This window comes from Colius striatus, chromosome 6, assembly GCF_028858725.1.
Source record: "Colius striatus isolate bColStr4 chromosome 6, bColStr4.1.hap1, whole genome shotgun sequence".
NCBI lineage: Eukaryota > Metazoa > Chordata > Aves > Coliiformes > Coliidae > Colius > Colius striatus.
In genome coordinates this window covers 3,558,347-3,571,428 of record NC_084764.1, presented here as the reverse complement: position 1 = coordinate 3,571,428, position 13,082 = coordinate 3,558,347, and the positions used below count along the sequence as shown (strand labels likewise).

General features: G+C 47.7%; 1 protein-coding gene across 1 annotated transcript in view; it reads left to right on the top strand.

Moving 5' to 3' along the window:
• Nucleotides 1-12,796, top strand: part of RGS6 (regulator of G protein signaling 6) — a 198,078-nt gene extending 185,282 nt beyond the window's left edge. The window contains exons 15-17 of the mRNA XM_061998135.1: nucleotides 4,842-4,931; nucleotides 12,596-12,649; nucleotides 12,770-12,796. Of these exons, the coding sequence (XP_061854119.1) occupies nucleotides 4,842-4,931; nucleotides 12,596-12,649; nucleotides 12,770-12,796 (171 nt within the window). The remainder of the gene's footprint in view (nucleotides 1-4,841; nucleotides 4,932-12,595; nucleotides 12,650-12,769) is intronic.
• The last annotated feature ends 286 nt before the right edge of the window (nucleotides 12,797-13,082 follow it).

Below are 13,082 nucleotides of genomic sequence, written 5' to 3'. Positions count from 1 at the left end.
GACAAGGGGCAATGGGTACAAGCTGGAACAGAAGAGGTTCCAAAGAAACACAAGGAAAAACATCTTTGCTGTTCACGTGAGGGAGCACTGGCAGGGGCTGCCCAGATGGGCTGTGGAGTCTCCTTCTCTGGAGACATTCAAACCCAGCTGGCTGAGTTCCTGTGTGACCTACTCTAGGTGGTCCTGCTCTGGTTGCACTGGATGAGCTTTTCAGGTCCCTTCCAACCCTTAAGATTCTGTGACTGCTGCATAGTTCTTCCCACAGCAAACCCACTCTGCTTGCAGGAGTCTTGTAGGGAAATTGGTTTGCTCCTTGGAGATGAAATCCACTGTAATTACAAAGGCAGGTTGTTGTGTCGCCCTCCCTGTTAGACTGACATTTCCAAATGTGCATCTATCCTCACAGGGGAGCATCAGTACAGCCAGCACTCATCAACTGCACGCTATGTGAGGGACTAAGTGACCAGTCAGCTTAAAAAGGCAGCTCGCCAAGGCTTGCTCACACATCTCAGGTCAGTCCCTGTCTCCACTAGCAGCTGTCAGTGCAGTGGCCTGAGATGGTGGCTCAGTGCTCAGAGAGAGCTGGCAAGGCAGTGGGAGAGACCAGTGGGACGTGTGATGCCTGTCAGCTCCTGGCCAAAGCTCAAAAGACTTTTTTTCCTTATTTTTCCTGCTTTCTGTCAAGCTTTAGAAGCATGATGCTCCCTTGTTTAATGGTTTGATAGATCACAGAATCATCAGGATTAGAAAGGAGCTCTGCAGCTCAGCCAGTCCAACCCCCCTGCTAAAGCAGGTTCCCTTCCATCAGGTCACAAAGATTGGAAACCTCTAGAGAAAGAGCCTCCACACCCTCCCTGGGCAGCCTGTGATAGGGCTCCCTCACCTGAAGGCCAAAGAAGTTTCTTCTCATGTTCCAATGGCACTTGCTGTGTTCCAACTTGTGCCTCTTGTCCTGTCACTAGATTCTCTTTCCCTGTGAGAGGTGCTCCAGTCTCCTCATCATTTTTGTAGCCTTCCACTGGACTCTCTTCAGAAGTCTTTGGGCAGTTTTGTCAGATAATTGTTTTACCTTTTCTTGAGTTTGCATTGTGACTCCCTAAACAATCCCTGTCCTAAATCTAGAGCAGGGAGCTGGGAGTCAAAGCCCTGCTTGGGAAGTGGTACCCAGCAACGCTACACTGCTTAGATGATGTAGTCCACCTGCTGCTGTGCAGATGTGGCACAGAAACTTCATGTGGCACTTGCAAAGAAATGTTGCAGTGATAATTCTGGCCAGAATGCTGGCTGCAGTTGGAGGTTTCAGTCTTTGGTGAGATTGTGTTCCCTCACTGCCACCAGGGATAAAGAGCAAGAACAAAAGCAGCTGCTTGGTAAAATAAGAAAGTGAAAGATCAGTGGATTGCAGTGATCCCAAGTGAGTTAAAAGTCCGTAATAGAAGGGGAAAAGGCAATTCACACATGTTGCACGGAGCAGCTAAACCTCTGCACTCACTTCTGTTGATGTGCTTGTTGCTCAGGCTTCTGCAGAAGCAAATGCTCAGTTGCTACACCTCCAATAGCTTTCAATGTATTTGTGAAATGAGGAGCTGCTAAACACTAGCTGTAAATTCTCCCTAGAAAGTTACAGGTTCTAGAAAGTGTAGCAGAAAGTAGAGCTTAGTGGTAAAGACCAGAGTAGGGTAAAGATGAAAACAAATGTCCTGGCTACTGCTGTTTCCTGTCCTGCAGCTTGATTTGTTGTGTAACTGGGCTGAGCACACACTGCAGCCACAACTTTAGCAGGAGGCCTTCATGGTGCAGTCTCAGCAGGGAGTTTGGCTGCAGTAATGGAAGCTGTCCTGTACTGTTGCAAATTGGAAGGCAGGCTTTGCTGACCTGAGCAACTGGCTCAGACTTCCAGCAGGTGCTTCAGAGATACGATGCTGTAAAATAAATGATGAGTGCATCGTTCCTGCCTCCAGTCCAGAGCTCCTTCAAAGCAAGCTCTTTGAATTCTTGCAATTAAGCAGTGAAATTTGCTGCAGAAGGTATGCATGGCCCTTCTTTCCCCTATTCCCAGCCTTCTTTCTTCATTAGCATTCAAAGCCCAGGAACAGTTATTCCCTGTTTGATTATACCTTTGGTGAGCAGCTGAAAGGTAGCAGTGTTGCTGCTCAGTGATTCCACGATGTGAAAAGCAGAGGAGATGCTTCGTATCAATTAGCTAACCGCTGTGGCAGTTGGGCTGTGGGTGTGCAATAGTGAAGTGCTTCAGTTAAGAAGTTGGCTTGTGGTTTATTTCATCTTAGGATTGAAGTAATTTTTCCCCCCTTTCCCACAGCCAGTTATTGAGTTTCAGGTCAAACTGTTTTAAGGTCAAACACGTGAAGTCATCTTGACATGAGTGAGAGTGATAGTTGTCACTGGCAGGTTGTATGGCCAGCCTGGTGTGTTCTCCTGTGCCTGCAAACACTTCATGTGATCTCTCTGTGCAGCAAGGAAAACTGAATGTTCTTTTCCAAAAGTGTTGTAATTGTTTCTCAGAGCAGACCTAGTTGTCTGGCCACAGGGAAAGAAACCATTTAGAATCTGAAGGCAGTGAAAAAACACCTAATCACAGCTATGAAAATGTTAATCAAAATACCCCTCTCACCCACCATCTTACAGTCAGCCCCACAGCACCTTCCTGCCCACCTCAGCACCTCCTCCCACCAGCACCCATCATGTACTGGGTGCTGCAAGGGAGAACCATGAAGAGCAGGGAGCCTCTGGAGACCCCTCCAGCCCTTTACTGTTGATGGGCTGCAAGGTGTCTGCCCTGCTTACTCATCAGTCTCCTCATGATCCTGCAAGAGGAAGGAAAAAGACTAGTAGGTATATAGTTAGGTATGTCATTATTACCTGGGGGCTTTTTTCCCAGCTAATTATAAAGAACTCATTAGGAGGAAGTAGAGTATCACAGAATCTTAAGGGTTGGAAGAGACCTCGAGAGATCATCCAGTGCAACTCCCCTGCCAGAGCAGGGCCACCTAGAATAGGGCACACAGGAACCTGATGAGGTAACAGTACAAGTGAACTGGTTGCAATATGATTGGGTTTAAATCAACTGGATCCTGACTTTCTGCTACTTGAAGTGTTTGAGAGAGAGTTGGTGTTGAAAATCCTTATTCACAGCAGAGAAACAGAAACCTTTTGACAACCACATCCATGATGTGTATGATTTTCCCTCGTCTTGGTGTACACTTGGCTCATTCTGCCCTGATCAAGTAGAACAAATGTCCCACAGCTGGATGTGAAACCTTGTGGCAATGCTGTAGGTAAGAATTATGCAGCTATGCCCTCCCTTGTGCTTTTCTGCAGCAGGGAAAGGTGGCAGTTGCTAAATGGCTTTATACGAGCGTTTCCACTGCAAAATCTCGTGCTGTCCCTCAGCCAGCTAGTGCTGCACGAATGAGGATTTGTCAGGGCTAAAAAGCAAGGATGGAAATTAGCCAGGAAAAATTCTTCCACACCAGGTTGTAGCTTAAAGGATACATTTCTGCTGTGTCATAGGAAAACCAGTGGCAGTTATGCCCCTCTTAGGACTACACGGAATAGTGCAAGAAAGCTGAATTAAGCAGTTCTTCTGTGTATAGACAGGTCATCACTAATTACCCATGATGGGGGAGATAGGGGAATTCTGCTTGGCTTGTTAACACCGTGAAATAAGCTGTGCAACTTCAGGCTGCTTTGGCTCTTCTAAAGTTTCATGTACATGGCTTTAGGGCAGGAGAGAATATTTCACGTAGTATGAATCAGTATAGATAAAATTGCTCATTAACTCTATAAAAGTGCTTCCTTGGGCAAAGTCTAAGAGAAATGTCCAGGGTGCCTGTTTTTCTCTCGAGTTCCTTTAGTGTGGTCTCTCAGTCTTTATTTGGTCAAAGTATTTTGATTTGATTTTCTTGGCATTTGGGATAATATCTGTTACAAATCCAGGGATAATTAGGAGAAGAAGAGCTGACTGTGTTAAGAGATACTCAGCAGGAAAGTAAAACTAAGCAAGAAAATTGGAAGAGGGGAGGCATTAAGTTCTGCTGCAGTAAAACATGGCTTTGTAAGTTTGGGAGCACAGCTCTCAGAGCAAACTGGTAACAGTAGTTTGATCTGCTGGGTGGAAAAAAGGCCCTATAGGTGGGATTCACCAGACATAGGTTTATACAAATGATGTAGCCATCCACATCTGAGTTAGTTGTGTAACCTCCCTCCATAGTCACCAGAGATACAGGCTTTTACAGGACTTTAAAAGGTTGGCTTGCTTTAGGTGTGTGTCTTGATGAAAGTGGAGATGTGTCCAAGTATCAGTCGCCCTCTGTGAAGAGAAAGGGAGTGCTGGATGATAGCTCAAGTATCTATGAGTGGTAAAATGAAACCTAATCTGTGAGACAATTTCTGCTGTTTATTTCTTACTTCTTGAGACATAGAATCATGGAATGATAGGGGTTGGAAGGGATCTTTAGAGATATCTAGTCCAACCCCACTGCAGACGCAGGTTCACCTAGATCAGGTCGCATGGCTGGGCACCTGCTTATAATCTGGGGACTTCAGAGAGTTGCAGTCTTTGCAGAATAACCCTGATTACTGAATAATGTGTGCCAGCCTTTGGGGTGAGAGCCATCTCTTTCTTTTGTGCTCATACAGCCTCAGACCCAACAGGGTCCTGCCCCAGGACAACCCTCCAGCACAGATAATCAATAACAGCAGACGTAATTAGAACTTTGATCGGTCTCCCTTCCTTCTAATTCGCTCTGCTTTCAATCCCTGTGATGTCTAAATGAGGTTTGATAACAATTCTCTGTCTCTCATTTCCTCCCATCCCACAGGAGCACATTTACAAGCTGATGAAGAGTGACAGCTACGCGCGCTTCCTCCGTTCCAGCGCTTACCAGGACTTACTGCTGGCCAAGAAGAAGGTATCTGTTGGAAAGGACGTGCTTGCATCTCTTAGCACCTCTTGATTCTTGCCTGCTGCTTGCTGCTAGTGTGAAAATGAAAAATATTGTTTCCTTTTTTTTATTTTTTGGGGGGTTTTTCTCTCTTCTTTTTTGCTCCTTTGTTTAAGAAAGGAACGAGCACTTTAGTTTGCTTCGCTGAGGGCACAGGGTATGGCATCCTTATGCACAGCCTCAACGTGTGTTTTGGGGAAAACCTGGTGACCCAAGGTCAAAACAATATGGAACAGTGTTTGTCTTGCACAGCTGTCTCCCAAACTCAATGTAGGCAATTGAAAATGTGTCACCTCTTCATCATGACAAAGATGGTGTCTAGTATGATAAGCAGAACCCATCACTCTAACCATTGCTGGTGCAAATTTTCCCCAGTCTGGTTTTTACCTCATCCCTTTGGATGCCTTACCTTACCCTCACCCTTGTGCAGTGATTCCTGTGGTCCCTTTCCCCTGCTTTTTGCTCCCTAGAGCTGTGTCCTTTTCCTCAGAGATGAGAAATAATTACAACCCATGCAGTAATCAAGAATTTCAGCCACTTCGTCCCACAGGAGAACTGGGTTGGGTTCTTCTTTGCCTTTTTGGTGTCTGCATGTTTCTGCCAGCACCATGTTTCTGCCAGGAACCCCCAGTTTAGGGTAGCAAAGGAGTAGTTACATAGAATTACAGCAGCTCCTGTCCAAGTGTTCCCTCTTTCTGAGGAGGCTGGGAGGTAAGCTACTGATCCCTGCATTTGTGGCTGTGTTGAATTGCTTCCTGCACCTCCTGACTTATGCCCATGTGTGTGCATGTGGGGAGTGTACGTGTCCCATTTACATTTGGCTTCCAGGACTGTGCACAATCTGACTCCTGCCTCCTGCAGCCCGAGTGTGTGGTTTCCCATCACCATCTTCCCTGCTGGTTTTCTGCTGCATTCTCTGTGTGCTGCCAAATTACATCGCATCAGCACAATACAGTGAAATCCCAGTGGTATTTATGTCCTGATTGTGACTGTGTTCCCTAAAAGCATGCCTATGGTGACAAAAGGAGACAAACCTTTTCTGTCTGATGTGCCTGAGACTACTGGCAGGTGGATTAGGGGAAGGTAATGGAGGGCAGCAGTCCTCCTTTTTGTTTCAAAATGTCTGGTTTGAGCCAACACAAACCAGTGCTGTGTTTTGAAAGCTTTAGAGCTGGTGTAGAATCCAGAGGAATTCTGTGGGGAAAGAAGAAGGCTCAAGGTAAAAGTCCTCAGAAGGTGTAAATCATACAAACCTTTGCCATCTTCCCCTGTCAGCTTATGGTTCCCCTCATCCCCAAACCTCCACTGAACGTGTGAGGGTTCATGTGCTTGAAAGCAGGAGAGTTTTCTCCTCCCAGCTGAGCCCATTTAAACCAGACATGGGCTGATTTGAGTAATTTTTGCAGTCCTTATTTGTTGTCAGATCAAGCCCTGGATGTGTCAAGCATGACAAACTGCTGGAGGAGCAGGTTTTGGTGTCATGTTAACACAGCCATGAAAATAAGAATCAAGGTGGGTTTGTATTTAGAAAGAGCTGTAGGGATGTGAGTAAACAGAGCAAAGCATCCCTTCAAAATGCCTTGAAATAGCTGGAGAGCAGAGGGAAGGAAAAGAGAACTCCAGTGGCACATTCAGAGGATGTGGATGGAGGATTTGGTTTAGAGCCTGCATACCAAGTCCTGGATTCGCTGGTGTGAGTGGGAATTCACTGCAGTTGTTTAAGACTTGGTGAGTACATCTCTCTGGAGCATGAGTATGTCTTGCCCCAAAGGCATTATCCTAATGTGACTTCTTTACCACACCAATATGGCAAAGCCTCTCTCAAAGTAAGTTCTGTCAGAAGCACAGCACAATGGGCTTGGGCTGAGAGAGCTGCTTGCACAAAGCAAAGCAATGTCTCTATGGCTTGATTCACACCTTAGTATTCTGTAGATAAGTTTATGTTACTTGGGATCTTTCCTCCTCCAGAATCCACACAGATCCACAAAATCCACGCACTTCTCCTGATTCCCTCACTTACTTTCTTGTGTGACCTTGGGCAAAAGAAAGTTCAACTTTCCCTGCCTCAGATCTTCTTTGAAGGGATAATAATAGCAACCTGCTCAGTGGAGAGGTGGCAAGGCTTGAATGGTGCCTCAAATCATGCATGACATGATTCAGATCTGTAAGATACTGTGAGTTTGAAGAGTTTTCCACACCATACAATAGCCACAGATGGAGGAGCTTCCCCTTGCTGCTGTGGGAGTGCAGTGATGGAGGGGAGGGAGGATAATTTATGGGTTTGGGCTGATATACAATGACAGAATTATGAGGGGGGCTGGGGAGGATAAAAGGAACATATTGTTCACACCACAGTGGACATAGACTGCATGCAGACCAGGCATACATACTTTGTTTATGTATTTTAGGAGGGTTTTTTTTCTCCATTCTTCCCAGAGCCATTATTACCAATAACCACAGTATTATTGGCCTGAGTCCTGCAGATTCATGGTGCTCAGCAGGGAACATGAGGTTGGCCTCCAGCAAGGGTGTGCTAGAAGCAGCGAGATGCAGAGGGGGAAAGCTGGATGTAGCTCCCTGCCTCACACAGAAGTCCTCCTCCCCTCCCAGGCTGGGGAATCATAGAACCATTTTGGTTGGAAAAGACCTTTGACATGAACAAGTCCAGCCATTCCCCTCACCCTGCCAAGCCCAACACTAACCCATGGTCCTCAGCACCTCAGCTCCACGGCTTTGCAGTAGCTCCAGGGCTGGGGACATAGCACTCAAGGTGCAACCTCACCAGCACCGAGTACAGAGAGACAATCCCTGCCCTGGCCCTGCTGCCACACTGTGTCTGACCCAAGTCAGGGTGCCCTTGGCCTGCTTGGCCACCTGGGCACAATGCTGCCTCACAGAATCATAGAATGGCAGGGATTGGAAGGGACCTTTAGAGATCATCCAGTCCAACCCCCCTGCAGAAGCAGGTCAACCTAGATCGGGTCACACAGGATGTTCAGTCATTGTTTGTCAACACCCCAAGCTCCTTTTGCACTGGACAGCTTTCCAGCCACTCTTCCCCAGGCCTGTAGCATTTCATGAGAAGAAAGAGGAGCAAGGGCAAAGCCTTGTCCTCAGGAGGAGGGGCTGTACACCTGACCCCATTCAGTCTCTGTGCCTCCATGCCCAGCCTTCCCCCTGCAGCAGGTCGAGATCAAGGGGCTACTGAAAGCTCAGTGGCCAAGGGCTGGATGCTGGTGGGATCCATGACCCACTCACATGTTTTATTTGTGTAGCTCCACAACATCACCTGGATGTCAGCGAGCCTCGTGTCAGAACGGGTGCCGTGACAAACCTCCTCGCTTGAGGCTGGCTGACTCTTGGCTGCAGAGCAGGGGTTTATTTCCTGGGGAGAGAACAGTGCAATTAGTTATCGTACCGTGGAGGGGGATGGAGATGCTCAGGAGCTTTGTTGAAGGAGCAGCCAGATACATGCCCTGCTAGTTATTTTTGAGGAAAAGAGGAAATTGCAGAGTCCTGCAACCCCATACAGCAGGACAGGCTGGGGGTGACCTGCTGGAGAGCAGCTCCAGGAGAGGGACCTGGGAGTGCTGGTTGCTAACAAACTAACCATGTTAAGAAGAGCGTGGGCAGCAGGTTGAGGGAGGTTCTTCTGCCCTGGTGAGGCTTCATCTGGAGTCCTGTGCCTAGTTCTGGGCTCTTCAGCTCAAGTGTGATAGAGAACTCCTAGAGAGAGGCCAGCACAGGGCCACCAAGATGCTGAGGGGACGGGAGTGTCTCTCTGACGAGGAAAGGCTGTAGGAACGGGTTGTTTAGGCTGGAGAAAAGGAGACTGAGAGGGAAACCTCATCAACACTTCTAAGTATCTATAGGGCAAATGGGAGGATGGGGCAACATCTTTTTCTGTAGTGTCCAGTGACAGGACAAGGGGTGACGGACATGAACTGGAACACAAAAAGTTCCACTTAAATGTAAGGAAAAACTTCTTTGTTGATGAGGTGAGGGAGCCCTGGCCCAGGCTGCCCAGGGAGGGTGTGGAGGCTCCTGCTCTGGAGGTTTCCAAACCCACCTGGACACGCTCCTGTGTGACCTGCTGGAGGGGAACCTGCTTTAGCAGGGGCTTGGGCTGGATGGGCTCTGGAGCTCCCTTCCAACCCCCACCGTTCTGTGAGTCTAAGAAAAGATCAGAAGAGACCTTGAGGCACTTTCCATTACTCCCTGTAAAGGTGAAACGATTACACTGGTGGGCATTTCAATGTTAGCAGGCACCTGAGTGCCAGCTGAAGAGGCAGCTGAGCTGTCATGGCCCCAGTGTTGAGGGCAGCCTGGCATAGGGTGATTTCCCACCATCCACCCTTGCCCGTGGGCAGAGGAGCATCCCGGGAAGTGTCCCTGCGGCTGCAGCACACCAGGGGAAGGGACCATCAGGGCACACATCACCAGTTTGATTCAGTGGCAGCACTTGGCTTGAGACTTGTAAAGATTCTGAGCAATTTTGTCATAATTACTTTTAATAATCAATGTCAGCTGGCTTCCATAAGTTTTCTTCTCTGCTTACGCTGCTCTGTGCCAACAGAATCTACACAAAGGAACTTAAAATTGGGATGACTAGGTAAATAATGAATCATTAAAAAAAGAGGGAAATTTGGAGGAGCCAGTCAGTAATTAGTGACTGGCTCCCAAGTGGTGAGATCTATTTTTCTGCACCTACCTGGGCTGGGAGGCTTTCATCTGCAGCAGGGAGTGGTTGTTCCATGCTTTATCCAAATGCACACGTCCTTTGCCATTAGCTGGCAGAGTGTGTTGTTGCATTTCCTGGCAAAGACAGCCTTTTTTGCCCCTAGGAGGACTACTTGATGTGGCATGCACATGTGTTTCTCTGCCTTTGCCCTTTGCCCCTGTGGTGTGTGTTTGTGCAAACGCTGCTGCGGTGCTCCGGGGGCCGCAGTCTCCTCGGATGCTCCATGCCTAGCACCCTGCAGCTGATCACAGGACTGAAAAGGGTCTGATTTGCTCCTTCTTTTTTTTGTCCTTTTTCCCCTTCACTTTGTTATTTTTCCATTTCCTTCCTCTGCTGTGCAAGGCAGCCTCCAGACCTCCACACTGGGCTACCAGCCACATGGTCCGTAGGCGAGCCTCAGAGCCGTACAGCCAGCACCCGCTGCCATTAAAACTGCTCTGCAGCCAGCCTGCCTCAGCTGCTTTTTATTTTACTAGCAAATGTCATGCTTTGACTCAGAGCTGGATGCTATGGGGATGAGCTTGCCACGTACCCAGCCTGCCATCCCTGTGCCAAACATGCAGGGCTGCCATGGTCTGTGCTTGCAGGATGCTTCCGCAGGACACGGATGGTGCACACACATCTTCAGCTGTGGTAGAGAAACAGCCTTGTGTGTGACTCCCCTGTGCCAGACAAGCTCTCAGCACCTCACAAGGTGCTGCTCATCATCTTTGGAGACCCCCCCCTCCAGCCTGCTTTCCTTGCTGGTAGCAAAACCAGTAAATTTAGAGAGCAAGTGCAGGGACACGATGCGGCCAGTTTTCAGGAGCTGTCTCTCTCTCTCTGCTCCCAGTGCTTGCCAAAGCTTCACTTTACAGTGCAGTTGATTTTCCAGCCCACCTGCAGGCTCTGAGTGCCTCACCCCTCTAGGCAGCCTTGCAGAATGCTCTGTGTTTTCTCTTGGTATTTCCTCTCCTGGGTGAAGTCGTGCTTTGACTTCGGCTGCCGTTGCTGTTGCCTCCCCAGCGCAGAGCCTGTGCGTGGCTGTGCCCGGCTGCCCTCAGCCCTGCTCAGTGGGACTCCTGCAGCCTCTCTCTGTCCCCTCACTGTGTGGGGACTCCTCTGGGGCTCCTTCAGGGAGGGGATCTGTGCTCTGAGCACTTGTGCTGCTGTGACGTTGAGCAGAAGAGAGAGGCTGACGTTTCTTTCTCCTTTCCTGTTCTCTCACATGCAGGGAGAGACAACTAACCCTTAGGTTATAGTGCATGTCAAATGCTCCTTTGGGCAGTGTTGGACTGGGTGTTACTGTCTCCCTGCCAACCAGGAAGCCCTTTGTTGCTTGGTACATGCTCCAAGGCCTTGGCCCCATCCTCAGTATCACCTAAAATGATGTATCTTTCACTTTTGATACCACTTTTGGGACATCAGAGCTGATGGTGTGGCTTCCTCAAATGGTTCTAAGTGAGGAGGTTGCTTGTCTCTTACCTTTTAGACAAAGACTGTTGCTTGTCTTCAAAGGGCCTTATGTTCTGGTCTCATCTCTGGCAATGCAGCAGGGAGAATCAGCCCCCATCTCTGCCTGTGATGCTCCAGACTAACCTTGTAGACATCAGAGAGCTGTGGCAGCCCTGATGACTGTGCAGAAGAATCAAAAGGCTTTGCCTAGACTCACCTCCACAAGTTCTCATCCATTTTATCTGATGTGCTTTTGGCTTCCTTACATCTTCTCTCTCTAACTGGTTTTTTGCACCGATGCTTTGTCCTGGGGGTTGTTACTGCAGCTGAATCTCTGGCAGATGATATGGCACGATATCACCTCTGAGGAGTACCTCCAATACAGCACTTGTTTCCAGCACAGTGTCATGCACCATCATTACTTTCCCTTGTATTTAGCTCCCTGTCCCCTTCCCTGCAATTTCATTTCACCCCCATTTCACTGGCTCACCACACTAAAATCGGTTTCTCTTCTGGAAATCAGCAGTGCCCACAGCTTTCTGACTACAATGAGCTTTCTTTCATGTTATTTGGGTCTAGTCTTCTCCATAACAATTTTTTTTCTCTCTTAGATATTCCAGCAAACATGCCAATAAATTATTTAGTGCTTCCTTGTTAGTGACAATTAGATGTCCCTTGTGCCAAATGAATGAAGCGCTGCAGCGAGCAACCCCCTCTCAGATAATAAAGCCATGATGCACACGCTTGTCTTCTCACAGCAAAGCTCAATTGTCTTCTTGTATATGAATAGTCTTGTACTCCAGACACAAGAATATCAGTCTCCCTGTATCTTTCCTTGGCCTTGCACTGACATACATACCCTGTCTTGTGGTTTGATGTGGGCAAACTTAGTGGGAACCTACCCTCCTCTATTTATCCAGAGGGTAAGGGGGTAGGTTCCCTGGCAGTGAGTTCTGTGGTGGTTTTCTTCCAGTGCTGTATTCACTCACACACACTGTAAAAGTTACCAAGGGTATTTTTTTCATCTCTCTCTAAGCAAGTAGAGGGGAGCCTCGATCAGCTGTTTGGCAGATGTTAACCAGAAGCAGAGGTCCCAGCTCAAGCAGCCACAGAAAGAAAATCCAATGAGCAAGAAATCAATGCCAATAGCTGTGAGACACAGCAATGCACAGGCCTGTTTGAACCATTCAAAAAAAACTCACAGGAGAAAAGGTGACATTCTCCCAGAGTAAAAACAGTGATGTCTCTTATTCTTTAAGGGCTTTTGGTTTCTTGTGTTTGCTGGTGCAAACATTGATTTTCGCTTTTGACATTTTTTAAACAACTGGGTTTTTTTTCCCCTTGCTGCTGCCTTATATTTTGCTGCTCTTTTGAAAAACTGCATGTTTGAAAAAGCTGAAGGGGTTTTTTTTTTTCTGTGTTTGTTTTTTTTCTCCCCACTTTTCCCCCTGTTAAGCCAGAGAATGAGCAAGGTCGTAGAACTTCTCTAGAAAAGTTCACTCGCAGCGTGGTAAGTTCCTTTTCCTTTCCTTTCTTTTTCCTTCCTTTCCTCAGAACTTCCCTTTTGAGTGTTGGCTGGGGGGGTAGATATGGATGCTTGACTTTTTATTTCCATCCTTCATTTTTGCAGCCAGCATCTTCACAGCTTCTCTTTTAAGACTGTAGCTCATCTGCATAGTAGCTGTAAAGAAGAGGGGGCAGGGGGAGGGGGCAGGAAGCAGAATTCCATAATGCTCATTCTAGCTTATCATCAAACAGCAAAATGGATGAAACAGAAGCTTGTCTTTTTGCCATGTTCCCACTATGGTATTTGTTGTGGCTTTTCCTTGAGCAGTGAAGCAGAAGAGCGTGGTTCTCATAGCAGCATTGCAACAGCATCCATATGGTTATACAGTGCATGGTTAGTGATGCTCAGTGTATATCCACATACATATCCACCCACA